The sequence below is a fragment of the Somniosus microcephalus genome, chromosome 5, assembly GCF_052327205.1.
Source record: "Somniosus microcephalus isolate GS21.2 chromosome 5, FLI_Smic_1.0, whole genome shotgun sequence".
Taxonomy (NCBI): domain Eukaryota; kingdom Metazoa; phylum Chordata; class Chondrichthyes; order Squaliformes; family Somniosidae; genus Somniosus; species Somniosus microcephalus.
In genome coordinates, this window is record NC_140991.1 from 236,671,211 (window position 1) to 236,692,584 (window position 21,374).

General features: G+C 45.6%; 1 protein-coding gene across 1 annotated transcript in view; it reads right to left on the reverse strand.

Moving 5' to 3' along the window:
• The window catches only part of LOC147117611 (1-aminocyclopropane-1-carboxylate synthase-like protein 1), a 74,411-nt gene that overhangs the window by 10,144 nt on the left and 42,893 nt on the right, over nucleotides 1-21,374 (reverse strand). The window contains exons 9-13 of the mRNA XM_085988738.1: nucleotides 20,031-20,114; nucleotides 2,245-2,290; nucleotides 1,806-1,947; nucleotides 1,582-1,724; nucleotides 146-299 (exon numbers count right to left, since the gene is read on the reverse strand). Coding sequence (XP_085844864.1) covers nucleotides 146-299; nucleotides 1,582-1,724; nucleotides 1,806-1,947; nucleotides 2,245-2,290; nucleotides 20,031-20,114 — 569 coding nt within the window. The remainder of the gene's footprint in view (nucleotides 1-145; nucleotides 300-1,581; nucleotides 1,725-1,805; nucleotides 1,948-2,244; nucleotides 2,291-20,030; nucleotides 20,115-21,374) is intronic.

The window sequence follows — 21,374 nt, forward strand, 5'->3', positions numbered from 1 at the left end:
GACTGAACAAAATGAAGCAGCTGTCGAATAGGAAAAATTCAAAAATCGGACCTACTAGCTATTATCATAGTGGGTTTGGTTTAACAAACAGTTTAAAGGCCCAGCATTCTAAAAGCAACAAATATATTGTTTAAGTGCTGCATACCCAAATGTATCCTGTTAGCAGAGTCTGAAAACACCAATCTAAACCACCCAGGCTCACAACAGTCAAAAGCTACGCCAGGGCTTATGTAGAGTTTTCCATCGATGAGTTTCCACCAGAGTTCCATCTCAGATTCTGAAGTCTGAGTTCTCAGGAACTGTAAAAAAAAGTCAAGTAGTCAGCTTATTATGAATAATCCAATACATCAGTTTCAGTTTTCAAAAGTACTGCATAATGTAACATTTTCTTTTTGCAACCTCTTCCTCCTCATTATATTAATACCTCTCTGTCTGCTGGGGTCACCATAGCTAAACTGTAGATCCCTACAAGACAAAGGTCAATGTTGTCGTTGCTCAACCTAGTGGCAGACCATTTACAACATCTCAACTTTACTTCTCCCGAGATACCAATTTTGTGATTTAATACATTTAGCTTCCCAGCTGAGACCAGACACAATTTCATGGAAGCTACAAAGTACAACCACTCTGAAAGACACATTTTACATAATTTCTGTTATAAGTAACTGACCTCGCAGTTTGAGGTACCTTAGTTGAGGCAGGTGAGTTATACTTACTAGCCACATAGATTAGGCACACCAGCTTCCTCCAAAACTCAGTACTACTGTGAAGACATATGTGCACTCTAAACTGGGAACCAAACCTAGGACAGAATTTTAGTAGCATGTCCAAACTTCTCTTCATGGGCTATATATCAAAAGCTATCTAATGCTTTTGCACATGTTTAGGATAGCTCGGTTTATTATTTTTTCATACGCTTTTGATGTTTTAGCACTTTTAAACTTGTTACCTCAGTTGAAGATGGCACTCTTCTGCTCCTCCCCCACTCAAGTTCTAATTGGGGCTCTTCTCCCCCTCCCTTTGAAAGCTATGTTGTTAATCTTCTTTAACCACTTTCACAACATAGAAAAAGACTGTTCAGCCCATCATGCCTGTGCCAGTTCTCTGGGAGCTATCCACGTAGTCTCATTCCCTTGTCCAAATTCTTCTTCAAATATCATGTTTGTTCTGCTCCAATTCCTTCAAATTTTATAGGACTATTGTTCTTTTCCTCCCACCCTGTCCCCATCTCCAATTTTATACTGGCACTTCCTATTACTCCCACCCTTCCAAGCAACTGAACGTTGCTGCACATTTTGGGTGGGAATTCTCGCAACAACCCTCATTGTGCAGCGACAATCAATCAGATGGAGCAGCAGCAGAAAGTAGAAAGGGGAGGAGGAGCCGGGAACTACGTTGAGGTAATGGGAAGACACTGGCAATGGTGCTCAGTCTATGCAGGTTGAATAATTTAAGTTTGCTAGCTGGATCCAGCCTGCAGGTCATAGTTTGGATAACCTCCGATATATATCCTTGTCCATGACAACTCATTGAAGGCTATCCAAAAGTAAGCAAGCAAAATAAATCTTCGTGGATATTTACTTTTCTAAAATCTGCCCAAACAAATAATCCTGCTGAGCTTCGAAGAACTGGAATCCCAAGTGCAGCCAGACCATCAGTGATAATGTGGTGTGCTTCTCTCAGACGTCTTCGGTTTGTTGACAGAAATGTTTTGTTTATCCATTCTGCAGAAAAGAAAAGACTACATGTGTATATGGATCTCCTAAGGAAAATAAGTGTTTTTTTAATAAATTTATCTTGCATACCTCTATCAGCAATTAGCTGACTCAGAACGTACTGAATTGGTCCTGGGCATCCATGGAAACTGGCCAATTGATTAAGAGCGGAACGGATCTCTTTGTTCCTTGTATGCAAGACTGCAACTCGAATCCCACACATGGCAAAATCCTTCAAGTGGAAGGACAATAAAATGTTGAATATATTACTTGAGACAACTAATTGCTTAAATAAGTGTAGATTAAAAACATTACCAATTTCAGAACTATGACAAGTCTAAATCAGACAGTGACATTAATTTAATAAGCTCAGTACCACAGTCCAACCCCCACCCCCAAAATACCATTTAAAGAACCACCTTTTTTTTTTAAAAGTTGGAATAGTTCAAAAGAACGTCTGCATCTCAGTAGTTACTGTAACATAATTATAAAGAATGAACAGCCACCTATAAACTAAAATCCAACATACCTTACTGAATCCCCACATAAAGTGTATTCTTTCTGGGTCCGGTGGACTGTAAATATATACAGAAATTATTATTACTGTAATTCGGTGTGGATTTGTTAAAGACAATACATGTTTGACAGATTCAATAAAAGATTTTTTTTAGAACAAGTGATGGATTGGATAAAGGAAATAAAGTGTGGTGTATATGGATTTTGAGAAAGCATTTGATAAGGTGTCAGACAAGATACTAGTTAGAAAAATTCAGGCATTTGGTATAACAGGATATGTAGCAGCATGAATACAAAGCTGGTTAATGGACAGGAAATAAAGACTGAGGGTAAACAGGTGTTGCTCTTTCCTTCTTGGCTCCCATGTTAGCTGATGTTGTTAATGGTTCTCTCTCCTGAGGTACTGTCCCCCTCTCCTTCAAATCTGCCGTCATCACCCCCTCCTCAAAGAAATCAACCATTGACCCCTTCATCCTTGCAAACTACTGCCCCCATCACCAACCTCCCTTTCCTCTCCAAAGTCCTTGAACGTGTTGTCGCCTCCCAAATCTGTGCCCATCTTTGCCAGAACTCCATGTTTGAAACCCTCCAACCAGCTTTCCACCCCTGCCAGTCCCAAAACAGCTCTGATCAAAGTCACAAATGACATCCTAGCTGACTGACATACGTGAACTATTCCTCCTCGTCCGGTCTGCAGCCTTTGACACGGTTGACTACACCATCCTCCTCCTCCTCCAACATCTCTCCACCGTTGTCTAGCTGAGTGAGACTGCACTTGTCTGGTTCTATTCTTGTCTATCTAATCGTAGCCAGAGAATCACCTGCAATGGCGTCCCGCTCCCACATCATTACCTTTGATGTTCCCCCAAGGATCTATCCTTGGCCCCCTCCTATTTCTCATCTACATGCTGCCCCTCGGTGACATAATCCAAAAACACAGCGTCAGTTTCCACATGTACACTGACGACACCCAGCTCTATCTCACCACCACCTCTCTCTCTCTCGAGCCCTCCACTGTCTCTTAATTGTCAGACTGCTGGTCCAACATCCAGAGCTGGATGAGCAGAAATTTCATCCAACTAAATATTAGGAAGACCAAAGCAGTTCTGACGAAGGGTCATCAACCTGAAATGTTAACTCTCTTTCTCTTTCTACAGATGCTGCCTGACCTGATGAGTATTTCCAGCATTTTCTGTTTTTATTACAGAGCAAGTATGTTCCTTTAAAAAAAAGGTGGGACTAACAAATCTAGAGCTCCCTGGATGTGAAGGGGCATACAGGGTAGGATGTGAAGGGGCAGACAGGGTAGGATGTGAAGGGGCATACAGGGTAGGATGTGAAGGGGCAGACAGGGTAGGATGTGAAGGGGCAGACAGGGTAGGATGTGAAGGGGCAGACAGGGTAGGATGTGAAGGGGCAGACAGGGTAGGATGTGAAGGGGCAGACAGGGTAGGATGTGAAGGGGCAGACAGGGTAGGATGTGAAGGGGCAGACAGGGTAGGATGTGAAGGGGCAGACAGGGTAGGATGTGAAGGGGCAGACAGGGTAGGATGTGAAGGGGCAGACAGGGTAGGATGTGAAGGGGCAGACAGGGTAGGATGTGAAGGGGCAGACAGGGTAGGATGTGAAGGGGCAGACAGGGTAGGATGTGAAGGGGCAGACAGGGTAGGATGTGAAGGGGCAGACAGGGTAGGATGTGAAGGGGCAGACAGGGTAGGATGTGAAGGGGCAGACAGGGTAGGATGTGAAGGGGCAGACAGGGTAGGATGTGAAGGGGCAGACAGGGTAGGATGTGAAGGGGCAGACAGGGTAGGATGTGAAGGGGCAGACAGGGTAGGATGTGAAGGGGCAGACAGGGTAGGATGTGAAGGGGCAGACAGGGTAGGATGTGAAGGGGCAGACAGGGTAGGATGTGAAGGGGCAGACAGGGTAGGATGTGAAGGGGCAGACAGGGTAGGATGTGAAGGGGCAGACAGGGTAGGATGTGAAGGGGCAGACAGGGTAGGATGTGAAGGGGCAGACAGGGTAGGATGTGAAGGGGCAGACAGGGTAGGATGTCAAGGGGCAGACAGGGTAGGATGTCAAGGGGCAGACAGGGTAGGATGTCAAGGGGCAGACAGGGTAGGATGTGAAGGGGCAGACAGGGTAGGATGTCAAGGGGCAGACAGGGTAGGATGTGAAGGGGCAGACAGGGTAGGATGTGAAGGGGCAGACAGGGTAGGATGTGAAGGGGCAGACAGGGTAGGATGTGAAGGGGCAGACAGGGTAGGATGTGAAGGGGCAGACAGGGTAGGATGTGAAGGGGCAGACAGGGTAGGATGTCAAGGGGCAGACAGGGTAGGATGTCAAGGGGCAGACAGGGTAGGATGTGAAGGGGCAGACAGGGTAGGATGTGAAGGGGCAGACAGGGTAGGATGTCAAGGGGCAGACAGGGTAGGATGTGAAGGGGCAGACAGGGTAGGATGTGAAGGGGCAGACAGGGTAGGATGTGAAGGGGCAGACAGGGTAGGATGTCAAGGGGCAGACAGGGTAGGATGTCAAGGGGCAGACAGGGTAGGATGTCAAGGGGCAGACAGGGTAGGATGTCAAGGGGCAGACAGGGTAGGATGTGAAGGGGCAGACAGGGTAGGATGTGAAGGGGCAGACAGGGTAGGATGTCAAGGGGCAGACAGGGTAGGATGTCAAGGGGCAGACAGGGTAGGATGTCAAGGGGCAGACAGGGTAGGATGTGAAGGGGCAGACAGGGTAGGATGTCAAGGGGCAGACAGGGTAGGATGTCAAGGGGCAGACAGGGTAGGATGTCAAGGGGCAGACAGGGTAGGATGTCAAGGGGCAGACAGGGTAGGATGTCAAGGGGCAGACAGGGTAGGATGTGAAGGGGCAGACAGGGTAGGATGTCAAGGGGCAGACAGGGTAGGATGTCAAGGGGCAGACAGGGTAGGATGTCAAGGGGCAGACAGGGTAGGATGTCAAGGGGCAGACAGGGTAGGATGTCAAGGGGCAGACAGGGTAGGATGTCAAGGGGCAGACAGGGTAGGATGTCAAGGGGCAGACAGGGTAGGATGTCAAGGGGCAGACAGGGTAGGATGTCAAGGGGCAGACAGGGTAGGATGTCAAGGGGCAGACAGGGTAGGATGTCAAGGGGCAGACAGGGTAGGATGTCAAGGGGCAGACAGGGTAGGATGTCAAGGGGCAGACAGGGTAGGATGTCAAGGGGCAGACAGGGTAGGATGTCAAGGGGCAGACAGGGTAGGATGTCAAGGGGCAGACAGGGTAGGATGTCAAGGGGCAGACAGGGTAGGATGTCAAGGGGCAGACAGGGTAGGATGTCAAGGGGCAGACAGGGTAGGATGTCAAGGGGCAGACAGGGTAGGATGTCAAGGGGCAGACAGGGTAGGATGTCAAGGGGCAGACAGGGTAGGATGTCAAGGGGCAGACAGGGTAGGATGTCAAGGGGCAGACAGGGTAGGATGTCAAGGGGCAGACAGGGTAGGATGTCAAGGGGCAGACAGGGTAGGATGTCAAGGGGCAGACAGGGTAGGATGTCAAGGGGCAGACAGGGTAGGATGTCAAGGGGCAGACAGGGTAGGATGTCAAGGGGCAGACAGGGTAGGATGTCAAGGGGCAGACAGGGTAGGATGTCAAGGGGCAGACAGGGTAGGATGTCAAGGGGCAGACAGGGTAGGATGTCAAGGGGCAGACAGGGTAGGATGTCAAGGGGCAGACAGGGTAGGATGTCAAGGGGCAGACAGGGTAGGATGTCAAGGGGCAGACAGGGTAGGATAAAGAAAAAAAGGTCCAATACCGAGGGCTCAACACTGCAGAAACACCAGAGGTGTATAGAAAGTGCAGGGGTGAAATTAAAAAGGAAACTAGGAAAGTAAAGAGAGGGCATGAAAAAATATTGGCAAGTAAAGTTAAGGAGAACCCAAAGATGATTTATAAATACATTAAAAGCAAGAGGATAACTAAAGGAAGAGTAGAGCCCATTAGAGACCATAAAGGTAACCTGTGTGTGGAGGCGGAAGACATGGGTATGGTTCTTAATGAATACTTTGTGTCTGTTTTCACAAAAGAGAGGGACGATGCAGATATTGCAATCAGGGGAGGAGGAGTGTGAAATATTTGATGAAATAAATATAGTGAAAGCGGAAGTATTAAGGGGTTTAGCATTTTTTAAAGTGGATAAATCCCCAGGCCCGGATGAAATGTATCCCAGACTGTTAAGAAAAGTAAGAGGAAATAGCAGAGGCTCTGACCATCATTTTCCAATCCTCTCTGGCTACAGGTGTGGTGCCAGAGGACTGCTAACATGGTACTGTTGTTCAATAAGGGAGAAAGGGATAGACCGAGTAATTACAGGCCAGTCAGCATAACCTCGGTGGTGGGAAAATTATTGGAAAAAATTCTGAGGGACAGGATAAATCTTCATTTAGAAAGACACGGATTAATCATAGACAGTCAGCATGGATTTGTTAAGGGAAGGTCGTGTCTGACTTGATTGAATTTTTTGAAAAGGTAACAAGGAAGGTCGATGAGGGTAGTGCGTTTGATGTAGTCTACATGGATTTTGGCAAGGCTTTTGATAAGGTCCTGCATGGCAGACTAGTCATGAATGCAAAAACCCATGGGATCCAAGGCAAAGTGGCAAGTAGGATCCAAAATTGGCTCAGAGGCAGAGAACAAAGGGTAACGGTCGAAGGGTGTTTTTGTGACTGGAAGGCTGTTTCCTGTGCGGTTCCGCAGGGCTCAGTACTGGGTCCTATGCTTTTTGTGGTATATATCAATGATTTGGACTTGAATGCAGGAAGCATGATTAAGAAGTTTGCAGATGATACAAAAATTGGCCGTGTGATTGATAATCAACGAGAAAGCTGTAGACTGCAGGAAGATATCAATGGAATTCAATCCGGAGAAGTGTGAGGTAATGCATTTGGGGAGGGCTAACAAGGCAAGGGAATACACAATAAATGCAAAGTGCAGAGGATCAGAGGGACATTGGAGTGTATGTCCATAGATCCCTGAAGGTAGCAGGACAGCCAGATAAGGTGGTTAAGAAGGCATACAGGATACTTGCCTTTATTAGTCGAGGCATAGAATATAAGAGCAGGGAGGTTATGCTTGAACTGTATAAAACACTACTTAGGCCGCAGCTAGAATACTGCGTGCTGTTCTGGTCACCACATTACAGGAAGGAAGTGATTGCACTAGAGAGGGTGCAGAGCAGATTTACAAGGATCTTGCCGGGGCTGGGGAATTTTAGCTATGAGGAAAGATTGGATAGGCTGGGGTTGTTTTCTTAGGAACAGGGGTGGCTGAGGGGAGACCTAATTGAGGAGTATAAAATTATGAGGGGTCTAGATACAGTGGATAGGAAGGAACTATTTCCCATAGCAGAAGGGTCAATAACCAGGGGGCATAGATTTAAAGTAATTGGTAGGAGATTACGGTGGCACAGTGGTTAGCACTGTTGCCTCACAGCGCCAGAGACCCGGGTTCGAATCCGGCCTCGGGCAACTGTCTGTGTGGAGTTTGCACATTCTCCCCGTGTTTGCGTGGGTTTTCTCCGGGTGCTCCGGTTTCCTCCCACAGTCCAAAGATGTGCGGGTTAGGTTGATTGGCTATGATAAATTGACCCTTAGTGTTAGGGGGATTAAATACGTGGGGTTACAGGGATAGGGTGGGATATGTGTTGGTGTAGGGGTTACGGGGATCGGGTGGGATATGTGTCGGTGCAGGCTCGATGGGCCGAAATGGCCTCTATCTGCACTGTGGGGTTTCTGTGATTCAGAGGGGATTTGAGGAGAATTTTTTTCACCCAGAGGGTAGTGGGGGTCTGGAACTCACTGCGTGAAAGGGTGGTAGAGACAGAAACCCTTATCACATTTATAAAGTACTTGGATATGCACTTGAAGTCCCGTAACCTACAAGGCTACGGACCAAGTGCTGGAAAGTGTGATTAGGGTGGCTAGCTTTGTCAGCCGGCACAGACAAGATGGGTCGAATGGCCTCCCTCTGTGCTGTAAATTTCTATGATTCTATGATTAGGGACCAAAAAGGAGGTCTACACATGGAGGTAGAGGGCATGGCTGAGGTACTAAATGAGTACTTTGCATGTCTTTACCAAGGAAGAAGATGCTGCCAAAGTCATAGTGAAAGAGGAGGTAGTTGAGATAAGAAATAGGAGTCGTCGCCCATTCAGCCCTTCGAGCCTGCACCGCCATTCAATGAGATTATGACTGATCTTCTGCCTCAACTCCATTCACCGGCCCAATTGCCATATCCCTTGATGCCCTTACTAGTCAGAAATCTATCGGCTTCTGTTTTGAATATACCCAATGACTGAGCCTCCACAGCCCTCTGGGGTAGAGAATTCCAAAGTTTCACCACCCTCTGTCTGAAGAAATTTCTTCTCATCTCAGTCCTGAATGGCCTACCTTTTATCCTGAGGCTGTGGCCCCTGGTTCTAGACTCCCCAGCCAAGGGAAACATTCTCCCAGCATCCACCTTATCAAGCCCTGTAATAATTTTGTGTGCTTCAATGAGATCACCCCTCATTCTTCTGAATTCAAGAGAATACAGGCCTAGTTTACTCAATCTCTTCTCATACGACAGTCCCGCCATCCCAGGAATCAATCTCATGAACCTTCGTTGCACTCCCTCTATGGCAAGTATATCCTTCCTTAGGTAAGGAGACCAAAATTGTACACAGTACTCCAGGTGTGGTCTCACCAAGGCCCTATATAATTGGAGTAAGACTTTACTCCTGTACTCAAATCCTCTTGTAATGAAGGCCAACATACCATTTGCCTTCCTAATGGCTTGCTGCACCTGCACATTCACCTTCAGTGACTCAGGTACAAGGACACCCAGGTCCCTTAGAGCATCTGCATTCCCCAATCTTTCACCATTTAGGAAATACTCTGCCTTTGTTTTTTCTACTAAAGTGGATAACTTCACATTTATCCACATTATATTCCATCTGCCATGTTCTCACCCACTCACTGAGCCTGTCAAAATCCTCTTGAAGCCTCTTCACATCCTCTTCACAACTGACACTGACACCTAGCTTTGTATCATCAGCAAATTTGGAAATGTTACATTTAGTCCCTTCATCCAAATTATTGACATAGATTGTGAATAGCTGGGGCCCAAGCACAGATCCTTGCGGTACCCCACTAATCACAGCCTGCCATCCTGAAAAAATCCCGTTTATCCCTACTCTTTGTTTTCTGTCTGTTAACCAATTCTCAATCCATGCTAGTATGTTACCCCCAATTCCATGTGCCCTAATTTTGTTAACCAACCTCTTGTGCGGGACCTTATCAAAGGCTTTCTGAAAATCCAAATATACCACATCTACCGGTTCCCCTTTGTCTATTCCACTAGGTACATCCTCAAAGAACTCCAATAGGTTTGTTAAACAGGATTTGCCTTTCATAAATCCATGTTGACTCTGCCCAATCTTACTATTAGTTTCTAAGAACCCAGTTATTGCATCCTTTATAATAGATTCCAGCATTTAACCAACTACTGACGTGAGGCTAACGGGTATGTAATTCCCCGTTTTCTCTCTTCCCTCCTTTCTTAAATAGCGGGGTTACATTTGCTATTCTCCAATCTGCAGGAACCATTCTAGAATCTATAGAGTTTTGAAAGATGACAACCAATGCGTCCACTATTCCAATGGCCACCTCTTTCAAAACCCTAGGATGTAGGTCATCCGGTCCTTGAGATTTATCAACTTTTAGTCCCATTAATTTTGCTAGTACTGTTTTTTTACTAATAATAATTTCTTTAAGTTCTTCACTCTCGCCACACCCTTGGTTTTCTCGTATTTCTGGGAGATTTTTTGTGACTTCCTCCGTGAAGACAGAAACAAAGTATTTATTTAATTTCTCTGCCATTTCCTCATTATAAATTCTCCCGTCTCTAACTGTAAAGGACCTACATTTACCTTTGCCAGTCTTTTCCTTTTCACATACCTATAGAAGCTTTAACAATCTGTTTTTACATTTTTCGCTAGTTTGTGCCTTTCTTCATCAATTTCTTGGTCCCCCTTTGCTGATTTCTAAAAAGATCCCAATCATCAGGCTGACCTCTTTTTCTGACAACTTTATAAGCTTCCTCCTTTGACTTAATAGTATCTTTAATTTCTTTTGTTACTAGATACAAGATAGAATAAAAATTGATAGAGGGAAGTATAGGTGGAAATTGCAGAGGTCCTGGCCATAATCTTCCAATCCTCCTTAGATACATGGGTGGTGCCAGAGGACTAGAGAATTGCAAATGTTACACCCTTGTTCAAAAATGCATGCAAGGATAAGCCCAGCAACTACAGGTCAGTCAGTTTAACCTCAGTAGTGGGGAAGTTTTTATAAATGATAATCAGGGACAAAGTTAACAGTCACTTGGACAAGTGTGGATTAATTAAGGAAAGCCAGTACGCGTTTGTGAAAGCCAAATCATGTTTAACTAACTTGATGGATTGGGAGCAGTTTACGATTCAACAAAGGAGGACAAAGGGATTAATTAAGAAAGGGAAAATAGAATATATGAGGGTAAGCTTGCAGGGAACATAAAAACTGACTGTAAAAGCTTTTATAGATATGTGAAGAGAGAAAGATTGGTGAAGTCAAGCGTAGGTCCCTTGTAGTCAGAATCAGGGTAATTTATAATGGGGAACAAAGAAATGACTGACCAATTAAATACATATTTTGGTTCTGTCTTCACAAAGGAGGATACAAATAACCTCCCAGAGATGTCGGGGAACATAGGGTCTGATGAAAGGGAGGAACTGAAAGAAATCAGTATTTGTAGGGAAATGGTGTTTGGGAAATTGATGGGATTGAAGGCTGATAAATCCCCAGGGCCTGATAATCTACATCCAAGGGTACTTAAGGAAGTGGCCCTAGAAATAGTTGATGCTTTGCTAATTATCTTCCAGCATTCGATGGAATCTGGAACAGTACCCATGGATTGGAGGGTAGCTAATGTTACCCCACTATTCAAAAAAGGTGGTAGAGAGAAAACGGGGAATTACAGACTGGTAAGCCTGACATTGGTAGTGGGGAAAATGCTAGAGTCCATTATAAAAGATGTAATAGCAGAGCACTTGGAAAACAGTGACAGGATCGGACAAAGGGTAGCACGGTGGCATAGTGGTTAGCACTGTTGCCTCACAGCGCCAGGGACCCGGGTTCGAATCCAGCCTCGGGTGACTGTCTGTGTGGAGTTTGCACATTCCCCCGGTGTTTGCGTGGGTTTTCTCCGTGTGCTCCGGTTTCCTCCCACAGTCCAAAGATGTGCAGGTTAGGTTGATTGGCTCTGATAAATTGACCCTTAGTGTTAGGGGGATTAAAATATGTGGTGTTACGGGGATAGGGTGGGATATGTGTTGGTGTAGGGGTTACGGGGATCGGGTGGGATATGTGTCGGTGCAGGCTCGATGGGCCGAAATGGCCTCTATCTGCACTGTGGGGTTTCTGTGATTCTGTGAAAGTCAACATGGATTTACAAAAGGTAAATCGTGCTCGACTAATCTACTGGAATTTTCTGAGGATGTAACTGGTAAAATAGATAAGGGAGAACTAGTGGATGTGGTGTATTTGGACTTTCAGAAGGCTTTTGATAAGGTCCCGCATGAGAGATTAGCGTGTAAAGTTAAGGCACACGGGATTGGGGACAAGGTATTGACTTGGATAGAGAACTGGTTGGCAGAGAGAAAGCAAAGAGCTGGAATAAATGGGTCTTTTTCCAAGTGGCAAGCAGTGACTAGTGGGGTACCGCAGAGATCGGTCCTTGGGCCCCAGCTATTCACAAAATATATTAATGATCTAGACAAGAGAACTAGATGTAATATCTCCAAATTTGCAGACGACACAAAGCTGGGTGGGCATGTGTGCTGTGAGGAGGATGCTGAGAAACTCCAGGATGATTTGGACAGGTGCAGCAGGTGGTTAAGAAGGCAAATGGTATGTTGGCCTTTGTAGCGAGAGGGTTTGAGTACAGGAACAAGGATGTCTTGCTGCAGTTGTACAGGGTCTTGGTGAGACCACATCTAGAGTATTGTGTGCAGTTTTGGTTGCCTTATCTGAGGAAGGATGTTCTTGCCATGGAAGGAGTGCAGCGAAGATTGACCAGGCTGATACCTGGGATGGCAGGAATGACGTATGAGGAGAGATTGAGTCGATTGGGCTTGTACTCGCTGGAGTTTAGAAGAATGAGAGGGGATCTCATCGAAACTTACAAAATTCTAACTGGACTAGACAGACTAGATGCTGGAAGGATGTTCCCAATGGTCGGGGAGTCCAGAACCAGGGGTCATAATCTAAAGGATAAGGGGTAAGCCATTTAGGACAGAGATGAGGAGGAATTTCTTCACCCAGAGAGTGGTGAACCTGTGGAATTCTCTACCAAAGAAGGCAGTAGAGGCCAATTCATTAAATATATTCAAGGAGTTGGATATATTTCTTAAGGCTAAAGGGATCAAGGGATATGGAGAGAAGGCAGGAACAGGGTACTGAATTTGGACGGTCAGCCATGATCCCATTGAATGGCGGAGCAGGCTCGAGGGGCCGAATGGCCTACTCCTGCTTCTATCTTCTATGTTTCTATGTTGGGTGATTGGGCAAAAGCATGGCAGATGCAATATAACGTGGATAAGTGCGAGGTTATCCACTTTGGTGGCAAAAACAGGAAGGCAGATTATTATCTGAATGGCAATAGATTGGGAGAAGGGGAAGTGCAACGAGACCTGGGTGTCCTTGTGCACCAGTCGCTGAAGGTAAACATGCAGGTGCAGCAGGCGGTTAAGAAGGCAAATGGCATGTTGGCCTTCATAGCGAGAGGGTTTGAGTACAGGAACAATGATGTCTTGCTGCAGTTGTACAGGGCCTTGGTGAGACCACATCTTGAGTATTGTGTGCAGTTTTGGTCGCCTTATCTGAGGAAGGATGTTCTTGCCATGGAAGGAGTTCAGCGAAGATTCACTAGGCTGATACCTGGGATGGCAGGAATGACGTATGAGGAGAGATTGGGTCGACTGGGCTTGTACTCGCTGGAGTTTAGAAGAATGAGAGGGGATCTCATTGAAACTTATAAAATTCTGACAGGACTGGACAGACTAGATGCAGGAAGGATGTTCCCGATGGTCGGGGAGTCCAGAACCAGGGGTCACAGTCTAAGGATAAGGGGTAGGCCATTTAGGACAGAAATGAGGAGGAATTTCTTCACCCAGAGAGTGGTGAACCTGTGGAATTCTCTACCACAGAAGGCAGTTGAGGCCAATACATTAAATACTAGCTGGGGGGGCCCTGCGTTGCCAGTGCTGCTTTGGGCCGGGCGGTTTAAATCGAGTCCCAGGCTTTAGGGCCTGTCTCTGTGTCCCTCTGTGAATCTGCTGCTGGGCAATATTTTAAATAGAGTCCGAGGTTTTGGGGTCTGTCTGTCTGTCCCTGTGTGAATCTGCTGCCAGGCAACATTTCTATCTTTTAATAGCTTCAAAGATGAAAGTGAAAGTACTTATAAAAAGTTTTTGGTAAATGTTATGTTATTTTTAAAAGAGATACTAACTTTTTCGAAGCTGGATTAGCAGATTTTGAGCTGGAAGTAGTGAAGCAATGGCTGCCCGATGCCGGAGTTGAAAAGCATTAGTCCCGCCCACAGACGCAGCGATTGGCCAACCATCAGGTGACTGAACTGTAGGATTGGTCAATCGTGACGGCACAGGATTGGTGGACCTTGACGTCAGTCAATCAATGCTAATTAGCAGATAATGAGTTTAATTTTGAAGGTTTTTTGCATAACGCGTGAACAATTTCCGTCCGACCGAAAAGTAAATATGCTTATGACGGTTCTGGAATCGTAAGCTTTCTTTCGATGTAACACACGTGTAGGTACGCTCTATAACTTTAGAGTTTATTCAATACAGACAGATGGAATGACAGACAGAAGAACCGCTTTATATGATATAAGAAAGATAAGATAGATAGATAGATAGATATTCAAGAAGGAGTTGGATATATTTCTTAAGGCTAAAGGGATCAAGGGGTATGGGGAGAAAGCAGGGACCGGGTACTGAATTTGGATGATCACCCATGATCGCATTGAATGGCGGAGCAGGCTCGAGGGGCCGAATGGCCTACTCCTGCTCCTATCTTCTATGTTTCTATGATCGAGTTTTTTGATGAGGTAACAAGAGAGGGTTGACGAAGGCAATGCGGTTGATGTGGTGTACATGGACTTCCAAAAGGCGTTTGATAAAGTGCCACATAATAGGCTTGCCAGCAAAGTTGAAGCCCATGGAGTAAAAGGGACAGTGGCAGCATGGATATGAAATTGGCTCAATGACAGGAAACAGTGGGTAGTGGTGAACGGTTGTTTATCGGACTGGAGGAAGGTATACAATGATGTTCCCCAGGGGTCGGTACTAGGACCACTGCTTTTCTTGATATAGATTAATGCCTTGAACTTGGGTGTACAGGGCACAATTTCAAAAGTTGTAGATGACACAAAACTTGGAAGTATAGTGAACAGTGAGGAGGACAGTGATAGACTTCAAGAGGACATAGACAGGTTGGTGGAATGGGCGGACGCTCGGCAGATGAAATTTAACACAGAAAAATGCGAAGTGATACATTTTGGTGGGAAGAACGAGGAGAGGCAAGAATACGAAAGGGTACAATTCTAAAGGGGGTGCTGGAAGAGAGAGACCTGGGGGTATATGTGCGCAAATAGTTGAAACTGGCAGGGCCGGTTGAGAAAGCGGTTTAAAAAAAACATACGGGATCATGGGCATCATAAATAGAGCCATAGAGTACAAAAGCAAGGAAGTTATGATGAACCTTTATAAAACACTGGTTCAACCTCATCTGGAGTATTGTCTCCAATTCTGGGCACCACACTTTAGGAAGGATATGATGGTCTTAGAGAGGGTGCAGAAAAGATTTACAAGAATAGTTCCAGGGATGAGGGACTTCCGTTATGTGGATAAACTAGAGAAACTGGGGTTGTTCTCCTTCAAGCAGAGAAGGTTGAGAAGAGATTGGCTAGAGGTGTTCAAAATCACGAGGGGTCTAGACAGAGTAGATAGAGAGAAACCATTCCCATCGGTGGAAGGATGGAGAACTAGAGGACACAGATTCGAGGTGATTGGCAGAAGAACCAAAGGCGAAATGAGGAAAAACTTTTTTACACAGCAAGTGGTTAGGATCTGGAATGTACTGCCTGAAAGGGTGGTGGTGGCAGATTCAATCGTGGCTTTCAAAAGGGAACTGGATAAGTACCTGAAGGAAAAAAATTTGCAGGGCTACAGGGAAAGGGCAGGGGGGTGAGACTAGCTGAAATGCTCTTGCAGAGAGCCGGCACGGGCTCAACAGGCTGAATGGCCTCCTTCTGATGTGTAACCATTCTATGATTCAATCATCTCAGCCCCAGGATATTGCTGCAGGAGTTCCTCAGGGCAATGTCCAAGGCACAACCATCTTCAGCTGCTTCATCAATGACCTTCCCTCCATCATAAGGTCAGAATGGTGATTGCACATTGTTCCGTTCCATTCGCAACTCCTCAGATAATGAAGCAGTCCATGCCCCCATGCTGCAAGACGTGGACGACATTCAGACTTGGGCTAATAAGTGGCAAGTAACATTCACGACACACAAATGCCAGGCAATGACTAACTCCAACAATAGAGAGTCTAACGACCGCCCCTTGACATTCAACGGCACTACCGTCGCTGAATCCCCAGTACTGTAGGATAGGGTGTATCTGTGTGATTTTGTAAACATTATTAAGATTCTAAAATCATTTTTGTATAACTATAATATGCGAAATTGTATGTTAAAAACCTAAAAGCATGTAGAAAATGGCGAATGGCTGAGAACAAGGCAGGATGGGAAAAGTATGCCAACCTGACTAAAAACTTCTGTTTTCAATTACTGAAGCAATGAAATGTAGTGCTAAGTCTAAAAGAGATAAGAGTTAAAGAGAGATAGGAATTGGAGGCATCCCTCAGTGATACCACTATAAGATGGATAGACTGTTTAGACAACATCTTGAGAAATAGGGGGAGAAATTCGGTTGTTAGCGCCACCGATTAACGCCTAAAGAGGCCGAGAAGTGGGGCGCTAGCCAATTTCCGGGCGGGCGCAAGGCGCCTAACCCCATATTGAGCATGAATTTAGCGCCGGCGCTAAATCTTAGCGCCCGCTCATGGGCACAGGCTGATTATGATGTCATTTGAGTGCGCAACGCCTTTTGGGCGCCCCGGACCGGAAATTCAGTGGCGCCCCCCTCCGTAGCGCCTGGTGCTAATAGTGACAGCTTACCTGGGCCTTACCAAGTCGCTCTCGGGCTGGAGGAGCGTTATTTAAAGGGGACTGGTGTGGTTTAAAAGCGGCAGCCATTTTTGGAGCACAACTTCCTCGAGAGCTACAAAGAGTTGCTGAGCTGCACACTGAGAGCCATTTGACCACTGAGCGCCATTTGACCACTGAGCCAGCACAGGCAGACGATCTTCAGCCTTCTGACCATCACCTTGCTGTTGGTGAGCCTTGACAACAGGGAACCTTCCTGTGGGCACTTATTATGGGGGCTGCATTGGAGGGGAACGACCTGCTGCTGAATCATCTGGAAAGGGCACCGAGACGCTGGGAGAGGGGGGCGGGCATGGCCAGACAGAGGAGGGCCAACAGACGTCGCCACAGCAGACCTTATGCTGGCAGGGTTTTCCGACAGCAGTTTCCCTACATGAACAGTGTGTCAGAAGGCTGCGATTTAGAAAGGAGGTGGTGACTGAGCTGTGCCAGCTGCTTCAGCCAGATCTGCAGCCTCAGATAAGGTGCAGGACATCTCTGTCGGTGGCTGAGAAGATGGCTGCTAGCCTGAACTTCTACGCGAGCGGCTCTTCTCAGGCTGCGCGTCAGAGGCTGATCAGAAGTAGCTTCTAGGCCCCTCTGACGGAATGCTTGCTGCCATTCCAAGAACAGGAATGGAACCGGTCTGATACCCCCAAGCCTGTGAAGGGCAAGATGCATGTAAATAGCAGGCATGGCCATTGTAAATGAAGAAAGTGTTTCATACACAAAATGTGGTTCCTTCAAACATGAGAAAGCTATGGCAACAGAAAGCAAAACTAATACACTGACACATAACTGCCTCTCACACCCGGGAGACTGTACAAAACATAAATCACATTCCGACCATCTTCCTTGGCCTTGATTCCACTGCGCCAACCAAAGCATCCAATGCCCCATCAGTGAGGCGTTCCACCCTCTGCCTCACCCTTTCCATGTCTTGCTAGGCTGGTGCGCCACAGGTAGGCTCCCACCGCTTTGAAGGCCTACAAGGCAGTGAGTGTGTCCGGTGATGCCAATTGACTTGCCCCTTTAAGAGCTGGCCGGCGCCAGTGTGTCTCAGGGAAACTGATTATTGACAGCACCGTTGCTGCACCCCGCCGCCGCGAAATTGGGTTGCGCCGCTGGGTTAGCGCCTTAAGAGTAGCGTGCAGCGCCTGATTTAGCGCCGCAATCACCTTTAGGTGCGCTGCAACCCAATATCGCGCTAGGTGGTGCTAAATTGCGCCTGGTGCTAAACTCTGCGCATCGCCAGGACTAGCGCCCCAAACGTGGCTATACCGAATTTCTAGGCCATGGTCTTTGAAAAGAGAACATCTAAAGATAAGGGCACTTTGTTATGCACAAAGGGAGACCTAGTGGAATCAACAAGGTCATAAAATATCATGAGGTGACGGACAAGGAAAGGAGGGACATTTACCAGGTGTCAGAGAGCTGATTACTGTCATGTAGGCAAAAGGAAGAGAAAGGGTATCAAGATACAGATATTGAACACTGAAAGCAGCGCGCACCACGTAATCAGAGCTGAAGGAGCTTCAGTCAACAGAACACAGCAAGAACACAGACAAGCGAGCTTCAGTCAACAGAACACAGCAAGAGAATAAAGAGATCGCGCCACAGTCACTCGGAAGGAATGCTGAGGCTCAAACGAACAGACTGTGACTATCTCCTTGTTAAGTATTACTTCTTTGTACTGGATGTTTAATGCTTAATAAACCTGTTTTACTTATACACAATATACCTGGACCCAGAGTGGTTTGTGTAGTCACGGACTGTTTTACTGATACACAATGTACCTGGACCCAGAGTGGTTTGTGTAGTCACGGGCTGTTTTACTGATACACAATATACCTGGACCCAGAGTGGTTTGTGTAGTCACGGACTGTTTTACTGATACACAATATACCTGGACCCAGAGTGGTTTGTGTAGTCACGGACAAATTATTATAAGAGCTTTTGGAAGCTACAGTATCAACATCCTGGGAGTCACCATTGACCAGAAATTAACTGGACCAGCCACATAAATACTGTGGCTACAAGAGCAGGTCAGAGGCTGGGCATTCTGCGGCGAGTGTATCACCTCCTGACTCCCCAAAGCCTTTCCACCATCTACAAGGCACAAGTCAGGAGTGTGATGGAATACTCTCCACTTGTCTGGATGAGTGCAACTCCAACAATACTCAAGAAGCTCGACATCATCCAAGACGAAGCAGCCCGCTTGATTGGCACCCCATCCACCATCTTAAACATTCAGTCCCTCCACCACTGGCACACCGTGGCAGTAGTGTGTACCATCTACAAGATGTACTGCAGCAACTCGTCAAGTCTTCCCTGACAGCACCTCCAAAACTCGTGGCCTCTACCACCTAGATGGACAAGGGCAGCAGGCACATGGGAACACCATCACCTCCAAGTTCCCCTCCAAGTCACAGACCAACCTGACTTGGAAATATATCGCCGTTCCTTCATCATCGTTGGGTCAAAATCCTTGAATTCCCTCCCGAACAGCACTTTGGGAGTACCTTCATCATACAGACTGCAGCAGTTCAAGGCGGCAGTTCACCACCACTTTCTCAAGGGCAATTAGGGATGGGCAATAAATGCTGGCCTTGCCAGCGATGTCCACATCCCATGAGTGAATTTTTAAAAATGCAGTGGAATTATTTTTACGCTGCGCTAGCAAAAATCTGGTATAAACAAGGGCCAACTAGCCTCCTGTGCTGTAAAATGCATTGGTTCTACTCACCACAGAAGACATTTTTCATTAAAAAATCTGAATTACAAGGAGAAAAAAATCTAGCTATTTGACTGTCAAGGCACAGCCTGGTATTATTTAGCACTTACAAATCTTACTTTTATTAAACTCAAGAATACAAGAAACTTTGTGCTATCCGGAGGTGAGCTATCCGGCAATCTGGAGCCACCGGCAAAAATCAGCCGCCATTTTTTATTCTTTTTGTTTGTTTTTTTTGCTTTGTTTGAACAGTCAAGCTGTGCAAGGTCTTGTAGCTATAGCAACAGCTTCAGCTACAGAGCTTTAGGGCCACACCCGAGTGTTTAGAAGCTGTTGCTAAGCAACAGTGTTTGTTGTCAAATACGGAGATAAGAAGTATCTCTCAACATTAACTCTGGAGAGTACGGCACTTTTTAGGCGGCAGCAGCTCGGTCTCGTGGGTGCCGGATAGCACAAAGTTTCCTGTATTACTAAACAGCTAAATTGGACTGAAGACATGTTCTTCACTGGCACCTGCAAAATTGTAGAGCTGAACCGGGCCACAGACCGGAAATCCACGCAGTCTTCAAATGTCAGCGCGATATGTAAGTGTAGGTCGGGGGCTTGCACCCGCGGGAAGCCCCCGACCCGAATTTCTGGGCCATAGTAAATGCCATCCTACTCCAGTTGCGGATTAACTCCAAATTACATAATATTCTTCACATACTTACTTCAAGCTAAGAATACTTGTGAAGTTGAAGTCATCATACACCGATAGCATGTAAATTTCATCCATTATTACATGCAATTTGTGTCTATAAATGAGCAAAAATAAGCAAGTTAGAGGCAATTCAAAAGTTAAATTAGCACTCCTATATATTTTAGTTAGCTGAGTTTGCAAGGGTCAGGAACTGAACCTTTTCCCTAACCCTAAATATCTCTGTGCTCCAGCATCCTGAATGAAAGCACAAGTATTTGACTTACCCATTTTAAGGATCCGCTTGGGGTCTTCCTGCTCTCATTTTCACACACATGCACACACACATGCATGCACATGCATACACACATACACACACCTATGTTAAAGCACGGTCAATATTCAAAGTTACTAAAAAAAGTTTGCACATTTTGGATGGGTCTTGTCAAGTTTATATTTTAGATACCTTTCTATTTTCCCCAAACAAAGCAGCATTCAAGTATTTTTATCAAGTATTTTTATGCCAATCACGAAGAGTAGCCTAATATATTTCTATTGATTTACTTTACTTGGATGTGTAGGCCCAATATGGCATTTATTTCCTTTTTTAAAAAATGGTTGTGTGATTTGTTAATTTTGCTCCCCTCCTCCCAAAAAAAAATTCTATTCATCTGCCATAGGATCAAGTACCTATTAAAATTATAAACAGATAATCTCCACTTCTCAGGGATCTTTTACAAAGGATCATAACTTAAATTCATTTAAGGGTTGTTTCCCCATAAGTTGATTTTTTTAAGACAAAATATTTGTATTTAAACAGTGAGAAATGATATCATGGGAATTGGTTTAGATGAGCTATTGGTCCCAACATGCATTAATATATACAATTGAAATTACACACTTCATTAGTGAAGTACTGTACCAATAGTATTTCGGCTCTCTCTCACACATCAGTGTTCCCTGAATGAGGTGATCACCACCATTTTAAATGCAAATTAAAAACAAAAGTTCTGATCTTTCTTTTATATATAAAAAAAGGTATTATCGCAAGACTCCTCCAAGATTTTTAAAAATAATTGGCCTAAACAAGCCAAAAAAAATTAAAAACATACACTAGCACACTTTTCATTTGAGTGTAGGCACCCTCTATCCTGCCATTTTCTCCCCTGGTTTTCTCATTTCTTGCACCAACTACAGCCAAACTTAGCCATGGAACCTGCACCCAGGCCTCCAATGCCATGCTGAAGTGGCCACTAGGAGCTGTTCAAGAATAGCCAAAATGCTATTACACACACACGTTTTTTTCCTACTGATTAATGGAAGCCCGGCTATACTCTGAAAGGCTTTAGTAATCACCCACTTTACACATTTTTACATA